Here is a 17,393-nt window from a genome sequence, read left to right on the forward strand (position 1 = left end):
GGTCTTTTTTTGCCTTTGTAGAATATTTCCATTTATTGTTCCTTGGAGCCCATATTGGGAAACACTGCAGTAGTTGAACAGCCAGAATTTTTTGCCTTTGTGATCATGGTCAGAAAAGTTTTAATAACCATGTCCAACTAGAACTCATGCTTTCCATAGTGACGCTTAGTTTCCCCATCTGTCCTGCCTCTTTCGGGTATGGCAAGGGGAATGACATTGCTATCACGTGAGGCCTGGGAGGGCTGCTCTATGCCCAGGGTCCCTGACCTCTCCATCCTGACCTCACATTACCCCAGGGTCTGGGGTCAGGCAGAGTGGTGAACTCTGAGATTTCTAGAACAAGAGAAGTGTTGAGCTTTAACCCATGGCCTCGCTCTTTAGCCTTCCCAACGTCTTATTTTTGTTAGAAACTTCTGCCTAGGTTTGATAACACAGCTATGTGCTTTGGCCGTCAAATCCACCTTATTGTGTCCCACGAAATCATTCAAGTTGCAATCTGTTGCCCATTAGTATGATGTTAAGCAGTCAGGAATCTTCTCTAAATGTATTCCAGTAACACTGGCAGTTTCAATCCTTTTGAATGACTCTACGTTTTCATTTCCAGTTCCCATCCCACCATACCTCCCAAAGTCCTCTACCTGCTGAGGGTGCCCCTATGTCCCACCACTGCCTACCAGGGACACTGACTCTTTCAATACTTGTTGGTTTTTCATTTGTTCTGGGGCTTTTTTTGGCCATGGTGTGCAGTGGCTTGATGGGGGATCTGTTTCAAGACCAGGGATTGAACTTGGGCCACATTGCGAGAAGTGCTAAATCCTAACCACTAGACCACCAGGGAACTCCCACAACAATACTTTTTGTTTTGTTTTGTTTGGCTACACCCGAGGCATGCAGAAGTTCCTGGGCCGGGGTCAAACACGAGCCGCAGAAGTGACAACACCAAATTCTTAACTGCTAGGCCACCAGGGAACTCCAGCAACACTTTTTAGAATCCTTCCTTCCATTAGCAATTGCTAAAACCTTAGGCCAAATGCTAAAGTTCAACTTTGCCCTGTAATAGCATGACAGCTTGTGTCACAAGTCTAAGCTTAAATATTATAAGATAGGAATGCATGAAATACTCTTGAAGTGACATACTTCAGTTATAGCCAAGGTTGTTTATGTTTGTTTATTTATTTATTTGTTTTTGTCTTTTTAGGGTCGCACCTGAGGCATATGGAAGTTCCCAGGCTAGGGTTCAAATTGGAGCCATGTCTGCGACCTACACCACAGCTCATGGCAATGCCAGATCCTTAACCCACTGAGCAAGGCCAGGGATTGAACCCAAGTCCTCATGGACACTCGTTGGGTTTGTTGCCATTGAGCCACGATGGGAACTCCTGTTCATGTTTATTGTAGTCTTTATTTCTAAGTTAACTGTCTTTGGAAGAAGAGAAACTGCATTTTGTGACCATCAAGTCATTAAAATTTTTTTTCTGTCATTTAGGCAGAGAGAACAATTTTAAAGCCTATACTGACGAAGAAACGGATTCCCTGAATGTTCCCTATGATTACAACTCAGTAATGCACTACAGTAAAACTGCATTCCAGATTGGATCAGAACCAACAATTGTGACAAGAATCTCAGACTTCATGGATGTGATCGGCCAGCGATTGGATTTCAGTGACCATGATCTCTTAAAGTTGAATCAACTCTATAACTGCTGTATGTGACCGGTCCTTTGAAATGACTTCTGTTTCTCTCTGCTTATGCCGGAAAACATTCTATTCTGTGCCATTTTGCCAAGCATTGCTGGTTTTTCTGAAGTTATACTTAGATAATTGTTTAATAAGTATAGTTTGATAGTTGAAGTTTGATATTCAGGAAAAAAAAAAAAGCGGAACAGTAACCAGATCCCAATCTACAACATGGAAGCAGCATTTTCCTTTCATGAGTTCTTGCCTTTATTTATTAATTTATTTATATTTTTTTGCTTTTATTTTTTTTTAGGGCTGCATCTGTGGCATATGGAAGTTCCTAGGCTAGGGGTCGAATTGGAGCTGCAGCTGCCAGCCTATGCCACAGCCAGAGCAACTTGGGATCTGAGCCACATCTGCGACCCATACCACAGCTCATGGCAACACTGGATCCTTAATCCACTGAGCAAGGCCAGGGATCAAACCTGTATCCTCATGGATCCTAGTTGTGTTCGTTTCCCATCTAGGATTTCTTGCCTTTAGGTATAAAAACAAGTTGAGTCCTGCAGCAACGTGCCCCACTCAGGTTTTTGAAGCTGCTAGCAATTCAAGTATGGACCAACTTGATATTCAAAACTCTTTTCAGCCCAAATGAGGGGTAGAATCATAGTATAAATGGGAATATAATCTGGGTTGTAGTTTATGAATCTGAATAATTAGAGGAGTGTAGACTCAGGTTTCTATAGTTAGTTAAGTTGATAAACAGACTTGGGGCAGGTGGCTTATTCAGACCTACAGAGTCAATCAGTGTCTTGGTTGATATTGAGAAGTCTTTAGGAGTTCCCATCGTGGCTCAGCAGAAATCATGAGGATGCAGGTTCGATCCCTGGCCTTGCTCACTGGGTTAAGGATCCAGTGCTGCCATGAGCTGTGGTGTAGGTTGCAGACATGGCTCAGATCCTGTGTTGAAGTGGCTGTGGTGTAGGCTGGCAGCTATAGCTCTGATCAGATCACTAGCTTGGGATCCTCCATATACCACAGGTGCAGCTCTAAAAAGACAAAAAAAAAAAAAAAGTCTTCGGGCTATCGTCACCCAGAATCAGGGACATGTCCCCTTTAATGTCATCCTGGAATTCCTAGTCCTCCTGGATAAACTCAGTTTTTATTACTCTGATTATCAGGTGACATATGAGTGTCAACCATTGTCTTTTTGCTTCGGTAGCCTCTTCCTTGAGCTTTATGGATTCATGCGATTTTGAACTGGAAAACGTGTGTGGTATGATTCAAAGTTCAGAAGATAGTGCTGACTGGCAGCGGGTCTCCCAGGTTCCCGAGGGGCCAGAGAGCGATCACTCCAACATGGGCCAGTGCAAAGGTAACAGGAGTGAGACGCTTCAGTGATTCCAGCCTTTTCCCCTGCTGTGAAATACTGGGATTTTAGTTCTCCTTTTTATCAGAATTATTAGTGCTTGTCCACTAGTGCTACGCAGGAATTGGTTCTGTGTGTTATATAAGGACAGGGTTAATGTCTTTGCTCTTATTGTCCTGTTTTGTTTCTCTCCCCATGAGTCAGAGCTGGGCTTCTACCTCGGCCTGTGCCCCTAACAGGACTGTCCCCTCCCTGAAGGACTCTTATCTCTGGAGCAATAAGGTTGTTTTCTTGAAGCTTGCAGAATCCAAGAACCCTTCCAGCGAACAGAACCAGGCTGTGACTTAATAAGTTTTAGAATTTCAGCTGGTTGTGATTACATGTTCCTGTTACCAAAACCCTTAAATTGAAGGTAGAAAGTACAGTTTATTTAATTTCACTCAGATGAGTATCCTCTCCCGTTGAAATTTTGGTTTGAATTAAATAGTCATTTATTTGGTGACTGGTACTAAATTTTTATTTATTTGCTCATGCCTGGCAGCAAATATGTAAAGTTAGACTTGAGAACTCAGGGTGGTTGCTTGACAGTTCAGAGGGTTGGGACAGGGCTTGAGATTCTTTTTTGAGGAAAAGTGCTTTTCCTTTTTCTTTTTTGGGTGGTGGAGGGGACAGGACACATGCTGTTTAAAGGTGCCAACTTGCAACAAGTAGTAAATAAGCCCTAGCGATCTATTGCATGGCATAGCGAATATAAGCAACACTATTTTATAATCATCGGACTTGCTGCGAGACTAGACTTAATTATTCCCACTGTCAAAAAGAAATGATAGCTGTGTAAGGGGGTGGAAGTTCTAATCATTGCTGGGATGGCCATCAGATGCCAACATAGAAATGGGTCAAATGAACATGCTTCAATTCACACAATGGTACATGTCAAGAATATTTCAATAAAAATATGCTTTTTTAAAGTGTAGATTTAAATGGTTGATACTGGCCCTACAAAGGCCAGAAGAGAGGAGAAGAAGGAGGGAGGGCAGAAGGAGAGAGAGAGAGAGGGAGGCCAGACCAAGCAGGTGACATTTTTTCCTTTTTGAAAACTAACATCTGTAGTAAGAAAAAAGCTTACTGTAGTAAAGTGTTGCTTTTTTCATAAACTGCCTACTCTAAGAACTGCATTTAAATGCTGAAAACGGCGCCCTGCATAGACGGGGAAGTAAGTGGACACGGAGTGCCTGCAAGACACGCTCTCCTAGATCCGGTGTCTATTTTCTCTCAGTTCTCCTTTTGTCCTCTTAACAGGTTCTGGCTTCTTCATGCATTTCAGCAGCAGCTCTGTAAATGTTGGGGACACAGCAGTGCTGGAAAGTAGAAAACTCTACCCCAAACGAGGTTTTCAGTGCCTGCAGTTCTATTTATATAACAGTGGACATGAAAATGACCAGCTGGACATCTATATCCGGGAGTATTCTGGAGACAATGTGAACGGTATTCTAATCCTTGTGGAAGAAATAAAAGGTACAGTATCAGCATTCTTATTGTCGGGTTCAGAGCGAGGCAGCCTTAATACTTAATGCAATAAAGGATAACAGGGGTATGGACGTAACTGCTTTCAAACCTAGAGCTTGATCCTCTTTGTTTTATGCTGTGGTTAGGAAACCAAAGTGAGAGTCCTTTCTGTGCTGTAGAAACTGTGGATCAGTGTCTGGCAGTGAGGAGGTCACTTCTTGGCAAGTAATGCAAATACAATGGAAACTAGCTTAGGCAAAATGGGAAGAGTTACTGGCTCAGTGTAACTCAGTCTTGGAATGGAAGAGAGGAGTTGGCTTCAGGCTGGTTGGGACCTGTCCCTGAACTTTGTTGGGGACCTCTTCTGTTATCTCAGATGGGCTTGGTCCAGAGAACCCGTGCTTTGGCTCTTTCACTTCCCAGCTTACATTTTACCAAATGTGGCAGCTGACTCTGATTTCTAGCCTAAAAAAATAAATCCCAGTGAAGGATTCTACTTGCTATGATGGGTTGAGTGCAACTTCTGGAGCAATTTCTGAGTGGAGGGAGGACAGCTTCCTTCCAGTCACATGCTGGGGTTGGGGGTCGAGTTGCCCACCTATTAAAGCAGATGGTTCAGCAGTTTCCCTGAGGAAGGGAGGGGCTGGGGGCTGGTGACTGTATTACTGTCTGCTCCACGTATTGACCTCTTGGTTTGAATGAATCGACTAAAACCTATTATAAAATCAATCCACATTATGCCGTGTGTTATGGCATTTCCCCCCTGCTTAACAGTGAGAAGCCATCTGAATCATAGTTGATATTTTTCTTCATGAATACATACTAGCTGAGATTCTTAATCTCATTATATATATATACAGACACACCACACATTATACATATACATTATACATATCTAATGCATATATGCAATTATGCATTAAATTGTATATATACACATATACGATCATATATATATAATCCTTTGCATTAGCAGTCTGTAGGTATTATTTTTTAATGTCTCCATTATATATATATATATATTTAATGATTTTTATTTTTTCCATTATAGTTGATTTACAGTATTCTGTCAATTTCTACTGTACAGCAAAGTGACCCAGTCATACATATATATACATAGTCTTTCTCTCACATTATCTTCCATTATGTTCCATCATAAGTGACTAGATTTAGTTCCCTGTGCTATACAGCAGGATCTAATTGCTTATCCATTCCAAAGACAATAGTTTACATCTATTAACCCCAGACTCCCAGTCCATTCCACTCCTCCCTTTGGCAACCACAAGTCTGTTCTCCAAGTCCATGAGTTTCTTTTCTGTGAAAAGGTTCATTTGTGCCATATATTAGATTCCAGATATAAGTGATATCATATGGTATTTGTCTTTCTCTTTCTGACTTATTTCACTTAGTATGAGAGTCTCTAGTTCCATTCATGTTGCTATGAATGGCATTATTTCATTCTTTTTTATGGCTGAGTAGTATTCCATTGTGTATATCTACCACATCTTCTTAATCCATTAAGACATTTAGGTAGTTTCCATGTCTTGGCTGTCATGAATAGTGCTGCAGTGAACATACGGGTGCATATATCTTTTTCAAGGAAAGTTTTGTCCAGATATATGCTCAAGAGTGGGATTGCTGGGTCGTATGGTAGTTCTATATTCAGTTTTCTGAGGTACTTCCATACTGTTTTCCATAGTGGTTGTACCAATTTACATTCCCACCAACAGTGTAGGAGGGTACCCTTTTTTCCACACCCTCTCCAGCATTTGTTATTTGTTGACTTGTTAATGATGGCCTGTAGGTATTATTATTGATACACAATAGCACAAATGGTACTTGCTTAGGAGTTCAGGGTTTTTTTGTTTGTTTGTTTTGTTTTTGCCAAGCTTGTGGCATGTGGAAGTTCTTGGGTGAGGGATCAAACCTGCATCACAGCAGCAACCAGAGCCACAGAAGCAACTATGTTGGATCCTTAATCCTTAATCCTGGGAGGAACTCCCGGAGCCCAGAATTTAAACTGAAAGTACTGATAAAAAATGCAGTGGAGGAGTTCCCATTGTGGCGCAGTGGTTAACGAATCCGACTAGGAACCATGAGGTTGCGGGTTCGGTCCCTGCCCTTGCTCAGTGGGTTAACGATCTGGCGTTGCCGTGAGCTGTGGTGTAGGTTGCAGACGTGGCTCGGATCCTGTGTTGCTGTGGCTCTGGCGTAGGCCGGTGGCTACAGCTCCAATTCAACCCCTAGCCTGGGAATCTCCATATGCCGTGGGAGCGGCCCAAGAAATAGCAACAACAACAAACAACAGACAAAAGACAAAAAGACAAAAAAAAATGCAGTGGAGGAGTTCCCATTGTGGCTCAGTGGAAACAAATCTGACTAGAATCCATGAGGACTCAGGTTCGGTCCCTGGCCTTGTTCAATGGGTTAAAGATCTAGCGTTGCCCTGAGCTGAGGTCTCAGTCCCAGATGCAGCTCAGATCTGGTGTTACTGTGGCTGTGGTGTAGGCCGGCAGCTGTTGCTCTGATTCGACCCCTAGCCTAGAAGCTTCCATATGCCTCAGGCATGGCCATAAAAAGCAAAAAAAAAAAAAAAAAAACAAACCAAAAGAACAACAACAAAAAAAAACCCATAGTGGAAACTCTCATGAAAGGTTTTTGTTCACTCTGGGGTCCTTCCGTAAACAATAGATTTTTTCTCTAATTTGGATCTTTCTAACTTATTTTCAAGCAATTATGTTTCTTATTAAAGTGCCAGTATATTTTCAGTCATTTTGTTAACTACCAGTTTGTCATGAATTCCTGAATTCCTCAGGGCTTCTGAAAATTTTAAATTGTCCTGCCCTTTTTTTGTTTTTATTTGTTTGTTTGTTTGTTTAGCTTTTTAGGGCTGCAATTGTGGCCTATGGAGGTTTCCAGGCTAGGAGTGGAATCAGAGCTACAGCTGCCGGCCTACACCATGGCCACAGCAACACAGGATCTGAGCAGCATCTGTGACCTCACCACAGCTCACATGACAAAGCCAGATGCTTAATCCACTGAGCACGGCCAGGGATTGAACCCATAACCTCATGGTTCCTGGTTGAATTCGTTTCCACTGCGCCACATTGGGAACTTCCTGCCCTGTTCTGTTTCTTATTTGGGTATGTCGTATAAGAAAAAGAGACAAGAAGTTTCCATTATGGCTCAGCAGTAATGAACCCAACTAGTATCCATGAGGATGAGGGTTCAATCTGTGGCCTCGCTTAGTGAGTTAAGGATCTGGCATTCCCATGAGCTGTGGTGTAGGTTGCAGATGCAGCTCGAATAGGGTATCGTTGTGGCTGTGCTGGCAGCTGTACCTCCAATTTGACCCCTAGCCTGGGACTTCCATATTCCATGGGTGTGGCCCTAAAAGCCAATAAAAGAAAAGAAAAGCAAAGAAAAGAAGACAAGATGGTTTATCGTGTGCTGCTGGCTAGGGGTAGGGGATAATTGTGGAGGGAGATGTGCAGTTTGGGTAGACAGGAGGTGGTACCAAAAATCAGACAAATATTTGTAATGTTGAGTCACTGGTAAATGATGGAAGGAGTCAGTTGTAGGATGTGCGCTTTCTAGGGCTTCGTGAATTTCTGCTTCACGTTGTCAAAGAGTTGATTGAAAACGTTGCAGGTGGAAGGAGGGATTCCAATCAAAGCATAAATAGTTGAAAAGAGGCTTTGGATGAAGAGCACAGGACTCCGGGGTGCAAGGATCAATCTTGGGCTTGCTTTTCTGTTGAACTGAAGGGGAGGTCAGTTGTAAGTTGGTCCTGGAGTCTTCATGCGTTAGCTGCTGTGGTTAGCTCACCTGTTGGAGAAGGTGACCTACCTGAGAAACAGCTAGATAAGCATTCAGATGTTCCAGAAAGCACCCCACCCCTCAGAAATACCTTAAAGTAAATGGGCCTGGGCTGGAGGAGTAAGAAAACCTTACCTCACACCTGGAGGACGCAGTAGGTCCAGAAAGATCATTTGTCCATGAAAGTCGGAACTCTAATGTCCATTTGCATATGATTCATAGTCCTCTGTCTTCTTTGCAATAATAATAATGTCTTTTTTGCAGATATACCCCTTGGGAGCTGGCAGCTTTACCACGTTACATTGAAGGTGACCAACAAATTTAGAGTAGTGTTTAGAGGGGTCAGAGGTGCTGGTGACTCACTGGGTGGCCTGTCTATCGATGACATCAATCTTTCAGAAACACAGTGCCCTCATCATACCTGGCACATAAGGAATTTCACACAGTACCTTAGCGACCCCGATGGAGCTCTGCTTAGCCCTCCATTTTATTCGTCTAAAGGTTATGCCTTTCAGATTCACATGACCCTAACCAATTTGACTAAGATAGGAATTTATTTCCACTTGATCTCTGGAGCCAATGATGATCAGTTACAGTGGCCGTGTCCTTGGCAACAAGCCACGATGACAATCTTGGATCAGAATCCTGACATTCGACAGCGTATGTCCAACGGGCGGAGTATAACCACAGACCCCTCTTTGACCTCGGGTTCGTGACTCATCTTTATTGTTCATGCATGATCCTTGCTCTAGGAAGGATGCAATGATTTGGGAATGAGAGACCCGCAGAGTCAGGTACCTTGGAAATTTTGTTCCCCAAACCTTAGAAACAGAAGATATTTAGGGGAAGGGCTTTGGCCACTGTGGGCAGAGTCTCCCAGGCAGGAGACTGTCAGGAATGTCGACAAGGATGCCAACAAATTGGGAAGACACTGACTGTATTTTTTGGGAATGGATCATGATACCTGAATTCCCAGGATTGTGCAAGAAGTGTTGGTTTTCGAGTCAGACACGCCTGGGTTCAAATCCTAGGTCTGTTTCTCAGTAGCCATGGAACCTTGAGCAAACCATCTCTTGAAACCCCAGTGTCCTCAACAATAAAACTAGGGTGGTAATAATAACCCACAGGTTTCTTCTAAGTATGTCTACCAATCAGGTGTGGAGGCTTGCGGAAGGGCCTGGGGTGGAGAGGCTCTCAGATGTGGAGTTCTCCTAGTCCACGCTGTCCTGGTCTTGCCACTGGAACGGTCAAAACCTGTTCAGCTTTGGTAATGGGTGGTGGTTTTAGATCAGAAAGGAGATGTGGAGTAGGTGCTCTGTGGTGTTGGGAGGGGTGTGTGGATGAATTGTAACTTGTTAAAGGGTCCTGACAGACTTGCCAATAGTGACTTTGTTCCCTATCTTGCCAGTCTCAAAAAGAAGCAGCGCCCCGAAAGCAGAAAGCAGCGCTCATTTCCCTAATTGTAATAATCCTTTGCCCTCTGGGAACCTAATAACGGAAAAAAAAAAAAAAGAATTTTGGCAAGGTGGTTATTATTGCCAAATCTGAATTTCGTATATGAAAAGAATGGGCTTGAGTGACACTGGGGGAAAAAAAATGCCTCATCTGATTTAAAAAAAAAAAAAACAAGAAAACAGTGTTCACAAAGAGGCATGGGGATTTGACGTTCAGAATTTCTTTACATTTTTTCAAAACATTTCTCTCTGAATGACATTGAAAGTGGCTCAAGGTCTCTCCCCAGAAGCAGTGCTTCTCATTGTCTTCTGCTCCTAAAGGACTTTGTTAAGTCAACAGTTCAGTTCATAAGGTGGGTTGTTCTAGGCTAATATTAAAAATTCTCTCAGGGACGTATTGCTTTAACTCCATTAAAGGGGCTGTCTGTGACTCAGAAGGCCACTAAGGAATGTCTCTAATGGGCAGAGAAGGTTCTACACTGGTCGATCTGTAGAGTTGTGACACTCCACCTAGGAATCCTTTGGTACCTCTGCAATCACATTCCAAAATGTGGCCTTCCCTGGCAGGCAGCCTCGATTCTTTTAGGACAGTATAAACGAACAAGCTCCAGATTTGCCAGGGACCAGATCACAGCATCATTTAATTATTTTGAGCTCTGCCCTAATTGTGTTTCACGTTACCTGTGATTCCCTACCACCAGAAGCTATGATGATGTTAAACATAATCCATGAACATAACTTGCTTTTTCAGATGACGGAACTTATTTTTGGGACAGGCCTTCCAAAGTGGGAACAGAAGCTTTTTTCCCAAATGGAACTCAATTTAAAAGAAGTAGAGGCTATGGATCCAGTTCCTTTATAACCTATGAGAGGCTGAAGAGCAGGGATTTTATCAAAGGAAATGATGTTTACATCCTACTGACAGTGGAAGGTATGTCAATAAAAATAGTTTTAACTAAGCTATTTTTTTGTGGTCATTATTTACTTATTTATTTATTTATTTATTTATTTGTTTATTTTAGGGCTGTACCAGCAGCATATGGAGGTTCCCAGGCTCGGGGTTGAATCAGAGCTATAGCTGCTGGCCTAGACCACAGCCACAGCAACATGGGATCCAAGCCGTGTCTTTGACCTACACCACAGCTCGTGGCAATGCCAGATCCTTAACCTGCTGAGTGAGGCCAGGGATTGAACCCGCATCCTCATGGATCCTAGTTGGGCTCGTTAGCTGCTGAGCCACAAAGGGAACTCTCTGGATTCCATTTTTAGGTAAATTAGAGATGTGGGAGGAAATGGACATGAGTGGGATACACACACACACACATATATAATTTTTTTTTTTTACTATGAATCACTAACATTATGAAAATAATTTAAATGGAAACAGGGACAGTTCCAGGATAAAGAATTTAATTACCACTACATGGAGCAATAGTGGAAAGCTTTAGTCCAGAGGAATTCTTTAGAAATAAGCTAAAGGATCTCCTTGGTTGCCTAGTGGTTAAGGATCCAGCTTTGTCACTGCTGTGGTGCCAGTTCTATCCCTGGCTGGGGAACTTCTGCATGCTTCAGGCATGGCCAAGAAAAAAAAGGAAAAAGAAATAAGCTAATGTATAGACATCACACCCTAAAATTTAACTCCACAGCTGCAGAGGTAAGAATATTACACCAGCACATAAAATTAAAGCAGAAATTGCCTATATTTATGTCTCTTTTGAATAGGTATACATACATAGACACACATGTGTGCATACACATGTATATATCTTGCTAATAGCATTAATCTATTGTCTTAAAAAATGTCTTACCTATGGCAACCAATAAACACATTTTCTAGGAATACTGGTTTCCATGTTTTATGTGATAGGATTTTAACTCATTTATTATTAAAGACCCATATGCATCTAATCAAATCTGAATCTTTTTTTTTCCTCTTTTTTGGCTGCCCCGAGGCATATGGAGTTCCTGGGCTAGGGATCAGATCTGAGCCACAGTTGTGACCTGACCTGAAGCTGCAGCAACACCAGATTCTTAACCCTTTGTACCAGGCCAGGGATCAAACCTGTGTCCTGGTGCTCCCAAGATGCTGCTGATCCCATTGTGCCACAGGGGAAACTCCTAAATCTTTTTTTTTTTTTTTGTCATGACAAGTGGTGAATAAAACACATAAATTTTTTATTTCATTGTCAATGAGAGTAAATCTAGATGATAATTGTTGGGCAAACTTATTCAGAAATAACTTTTGTCGAGGGAGGAAAAATTTTATGTGGCAGAGACAAAGTTACATATTTGTCAAGTTTTTGACCCTCTTTGGACCATAAGTTGCAGAAAACACCACAAAGAACAGAACCCTGGTTATCGGGGGACCTGGTGTCTTGTGCCAAATATTCACCAACCTGCTCTGCCAAGTGGAACCTGTGACATTGGACAAGCCCCTCAGCTGCCTTGTGTTGCTGAGCTTCGGGTTCCTTATTGGCCCCTGGGTTTTGGTAACACAGGTGTGGACCCCTTTGGCTCAGGCAAGCCCACTCCCAGGCAACCATGTGTTCAGCTATAGCTCCACCAACTGGCCCAGTGTCCTTTTGTGTCTAGACTTCAACCTATTTATTATTTCACTGCCTGTGAATGTTATTGGATGATGCTTTAAGAGCACCTGGATTTTTCGCAAACCTGAGACCTGAGCCTTTATTTTGAAACTTTTTTTTTTTGCTTTTTAGGGTTGCACCTGTGGCATATGGAGATTCCCAGGCTAGGAGTTGAATTGAAGCTACAGTTGCCAGCCTGCGCCACAGCCACAGCAACATCAGATCTGGGCCTCGTTTGCACCCTACACCACAGCTCTCATGGCAATGCTAGATCCTTAACCCACTGAGCAAGGCCAGGGATCGAACCTGAAACCTCATGGTTCCTAGGCAGATTCCTTTCCACTGTGCCACAATGGGAACTCCTATTTTGAAACTTAAAGATCAAATGCTTGCTAAAGCCCAAACTTATTGGCCTCCTTGCTCTCCTCCCTCCTTAGACATATCCCACCTTAATTCTACACAAGACGAACCAGTCCCAACCTCAAGTGTCAGTGACCTTTGCGCATTCTTCAGGTGTGAGAATGATGGCATCTGCCTTGTCCGAAATGGCAACGCCGAGTGCAGGTAAGGATGCAGTCCAGCCATTCTTCTGTTAGATATTTTTTTTTCCTTCCCATGATGTAGGATTCAACCCTGATATTTCATATGAATGAAATCAGTTGCTTCTCATCTCAAAACCCTTCATAGAACATTTTTTTCTTCTCCATTTGGGACTTTGGGTAGCCATCAGAACAATGATGTTATTTATGCAAAGATAGCTTGTTATATTAATTGCCAGAAACAACCCTCATGAGTTACCTATCTTGTTAATGCCTCACAGTGGTCTGGTGGAATTAATGTGACTGTCCCCATTTTCTAGACGGAGAGACCTAAACTCTAAGGAGACCATGGCCATGGTCATGGTCAAAGCTGTGGAGGGATGGAACACTGAGACAGAAATTTTCTCCACTGCTATCCTTTCCCAGCGTGGAGCTGCTATTTTAAGTCCCAGACTAGGCATAATTCTCTTGTTCCTTTTCTTTGGCCCTGCCTGAGCTCCTGGGCTCGTCTAACCCACCCCTCCAGTCCCATGTAGGTGACAGATGGTTCCATCTGTCAATGACTTGTGGTGACCCACACCTTCAGTGATGACGATTTTCAGATTTAAATATCAGCTCATAACCTTGAATCACGTTCTGGATGTGTAGGTGTCCCTCAGGGGAAGACTGGTGGTACATGGGGAAAAGGTGTGAAAAGAGAGGCTCCAGGAAAGACATCATTGTCATCGCCACTTCTTCCACTGCTGCCGTGTTCGCCCTGATGCTGGTCATCACCCTTGTCAGTGTCTACTGTACCCGGAAGAAGTATCGTAAAGAGGCAGGTTCACATACAGCAAATACGACTCTGGAAAATGTAAGTTGACTTTGATATGTGGTTACTCAAAACCTATTGGTGAAGTGTGGCCTGGTGGCCTAGCGGGTTAGATCCAGTGTTGTTACTGCTGTGGCACAGGTTCCATCCCTGGCCCAGGAACTTCCACATGCCACAGGTTTGGCCAGAAAACCCACAAACGAAACAAAACAACCTGTTGGTGAAATTCACGTGAAGAAAAATCAGAACAGTTTTGTATCCTTAAAAAAAAAAAAAATTCTTTACTCCCTATGCTGGAGGCAATGGCTTTGAGACGCTAAGTTCCTAGAACCATCAGTGTAAGTCAGTGGTTCTTAAATTGGGGTCTACAGAGACTTTGGGGGAAGTTTTATTATCCTCCTTGAACTGTACCCAGAATTGTGTACAGTACCCAGAATTGTGAACAATTTTTTTTTTTTTTTGTATTTTTAGAGCCACACCTGTGGCATATGGAAGTTCCCAGGGTTGAATTGGAACCGCAGCTGCTGGCCACGCCACAGCCACACCAGATCTGAACCACATCTGCAACCTACATAACAGCTCATGGCAATGCCAGATCCTCGACTCACTGAGCAAGGCCAGGGATCAAAACCTGCCTCCTCATGGATACTTGTTGGGTTCGTAACCTGCTGAGCCACAGTGGGAACTCCTGAGACAGATATTTGTATGCAGGATGTGTACTGGGCCGTGCTCTTGGGAACCTCTATGATGGAGGGAGGGAAGCTGGACCAGGCAGAAGGCGATGCTGGACTGTGATGAAGTTGCAATGGAGGCCTCAGCAGCCCCTACAGGGAGCTCTGGAGCTGGGGTAGCCCCTTAGAGGGTCCTGAATTGAGGCAAGGGGGCCAGGCCATTTTCACCCCACATCAACATTGGATTGGGACTGTCTCCCAAAGGGAGCATAAAATTAAGCAAGATAGCTCGTTTTTGAGAAGGGCATGTCCTGCATGAAAGTCTTCATTTTGAAGAGCAGGGCTAAGCCCAGAACCCCAGCACCCACTGCACCCACTGCTTACCCCAGTTGTAGAGAGCTCTTTCATATGCAGATTCCTATTTTCACTCACAAAAGAGCATTAAAAAATGTATAAAATCTGAACATTACTTAAGAGTGAAACTTAAAAAATTCTTTCCATTCTGTTTCATTCCACATAGAGTCTCTGAAAATTACTAGCAAAACTAAAGACAAAATATGCCCACTTGGGAGTTTCCCTTGTGGCTCTGTCGGTTAAGGACATGACGCTATCTCTGTGAGGATGTGGGTTCGATCCCTGGCTTTGCTCAGTGGGTTAAAGATCTGGTGTTGCCACAAGGTGTAGGTTGAAGATGTGGCTTGGATCTGGTGTTGCCATGGCTGTGGTGTAGGCCTCAGCTGCAGCTCCTATTCAACCCTGGCCTTGGAATTTTCATATGCCACAGGTGCAACCATTTAAAAAAAAAAAAAGAAAAAGAAAAAAAGAAAACAAAAAAATCATGCCCAGGAGTTCCCCTCGTGGCGCAGTGGAAACGAATCCAACCAGGAGCCATGAGGTTGCGGGTTTGATCCCTGGCCTCACTCAGTGCATTAAGCATCTGGTGTTGCCATGAGTTGCAGTGTAGGTTGCAGACACACCTCGGATCCGCATTGTTGTGGCTGTGGTGTAGTCTGGTAGCTACAGCTCCGATTGGACCCCTAGCCTGGGAACCTCCATGTGCCGTGGGTGTGGCCCTAAAAAGGCAAAAGACAAAAAAACAAAACAAAACCATGCCCAGTTAGAGTATCTCTGAAACTAAAAAGACTGCAGTTAGCTTAAGCAAGAAAATGTTTTCTTAAGGAAAATGATTATTCCAGATATAACTATATTATAAAAGTTATGATTTTTTTCAAGTGGACCCAGTAGGTCACCTTGGTAGAAGCCGTGCCCGTAGGCATGGGCCTCTGGGCCAATGAGTGTGTACTTAAGGGCTGGAGTAGGGATGATGGGGGAGTGGTTAGGAGGAGAGGACCAGTTAGCTGGTGGATGGGACTGTCAGAATATTCCTCTGAAAAGTGTAAGATGTAAACACTATTATAAAGACTGATTTATCAAGCTAAAATTGGAATTGAAGACAATGATAAAACAAAGAGACGAGAAAGAAGGAAGTTAATTCAATAAAGGAGAGAACTAATTAGATTATCAGGGACATGGTAGGGCCATTAGGTGGAAAGACCACTCCCCGACCTCTCACCCCACCCCCGCCAATAATATTACAACAGAACTCTTCTGCCCACAGGTCATTTAAATGCATTCTCTAGAGCAAGGAATCAACTGAATTTTTCCTTAGTCTAGGCATTTCTACAGTTAAGTCACCGACAGCAGAACCTCCAGATCCAGTTTAGGTCTTAAATGAGAAGGACCTTCTTTCTGGGGCTGAAATGTGTGCTCACTCTAATGTTTTAGCACGTGAAAAGCGTGAGCTGGAGAGGCCATCGTATCTTCCTGGGGACCAAGGCTGGGGCTGCCAGCCAGCTGGGAGGGATGCCAGGAGACTGCTGATGGCACTTCATTTAAAAATCACACTCTTTCATTGTGATTCATTTCAATGACAGTTTTTAGAAACTAGAAATTAAGTCATCACTTTTCTTTCCCCTTTTAGCAATATGCACTGTGAAGAGGAACTCAGCAATGTGGCTGGCAAATGAGAGCTTCTTCATCATGGTTTCACCTACAACGCATTACAACTGCGTCATTCTTCTATAAATGGATCTTCTCCGTAAATAGCTGGGTATACCATAAATCATTATTTCGATAAAAATCGAATTGGTGAAATGTCACTTGTGTTTTTGTTTTTAATGGAGGGGAAGTAGGAAAATTAAAAATAAAAATACATAATGGAGAGGAAGCGATTCAGGTTCCTCTGGAGGCACAATATTAAGATGGAAAGCATCTCTAAATTACTGCGCTGTCTCTTTGGGGGCCAAGTGTAGTGGCCTCACAGGTGATCATCTGAAAGTCCACTGGGGAGATCCCATTGTGGCTCAGCAGGTTACGAACCTGACTAGCATCCACAAGGACGTAGGTTCAATCCCTGGCCTTGCTCAGAAAGTTAAGGATCTGGCATTGCCATGAGCTGCCGTGTAGGTCACAGATAGGGCTCAAATCCCGCTTTGCTGTGGCTATGGCATAAGCCGGCAGCTGCAGCTCCAATTCGATCCCTAGCCTGGGAACTGCTGTACGCCACAGGTGAGGCCCCAAAAAAGCAAATAAATAAAATATATTAATTAATTTAAAAATCCACTGGAAACCCCCAGTGGGGATGATCATCCATGCAGACTCTCAGCACCTCCCTGCGTCTGGTCCTGATGTAGGGAAGGCAGAGGACCACTCCTTTACCCCCTGGAGACGTGTGCCCCTCCTTCTAAAACTGCCCACTCTTTCGCAAGTCCTTTGGCATTCATGTTAGAAGAATTCTTTTGAATGTCTAACTACCATCCACAAGAAAACTTTAAACTCCTAGAACTGTTCTCAAAGGTTGGGGCTTCAGGAGCCTTTACACACCTAGAAATTTAAAAAAGGCTCCAAAGAGCTTTTGCTTATGAACATTGCATTTATCAGTTCTTACCATATTAGAAATTCA

The 17,393-nt window shown here is 43.3% G+C and overlaps 1 protein-coding gene across 1 annotated transcript in view; it reads left to right on the forward strand.

The window, feature by feature from the left end:
• Positions 1–16,576, forward strand: part of MEP1B (meprin A subunit beta) — a 33,369-nt gene extending 16,793 nt beyond the window's left edge. The window contains exons 8-15 of the mRNA XM_047791679.1: positions 1,487–1,705; positions 2,900–3,052; positions 4,346–4,561; positions 8,636–9,079; positions 10,577–10,756; positions 12,848–12,974; positions 13,598–13,802; positions 16,413–16,576. Of these exons, the coding sequence (XP_047647635.1) occupies positions 1,487–1,705; positions 2,900–3,052; positions 4,346–4,561; positions 8,636–9,079; positions 10,577–10,756; positions 12,848–12,974; positions 13,598–13,802; positions 16,413–16,427 (1,559 nt within the window). The 3' untranslated portion in view covers positions 16,428–16,576. The remainder of the gene's footprint in view (positions 1–1,486; positions 1,706–2,899; positions 3,053–4,345; positions 4,562–8,635; positions 9,080–10,576; positions 10,757–12,847; positions 12,975–13,597; positions 13,803–16,412) is intronic.
• Positions 16,577–17,393: the final 817 nt, after the last annotated feature.

The sequence above is a fragment of the Phacochoerus africanus genome, chromosome 8 (assembly GCF_016906955.1).
Source record: "Phacochoerus africanus isolate WHEZ1 chromosome 8, ROS_Pafr_v1, whole genome shotgun sequence".
Taxonomy (NCBI): Eukaryota; Metazoa; Chordata; class Mammalia; order Artiodactyla; family Suidae; genus Phacochoerus; species Phacochoerus africanus.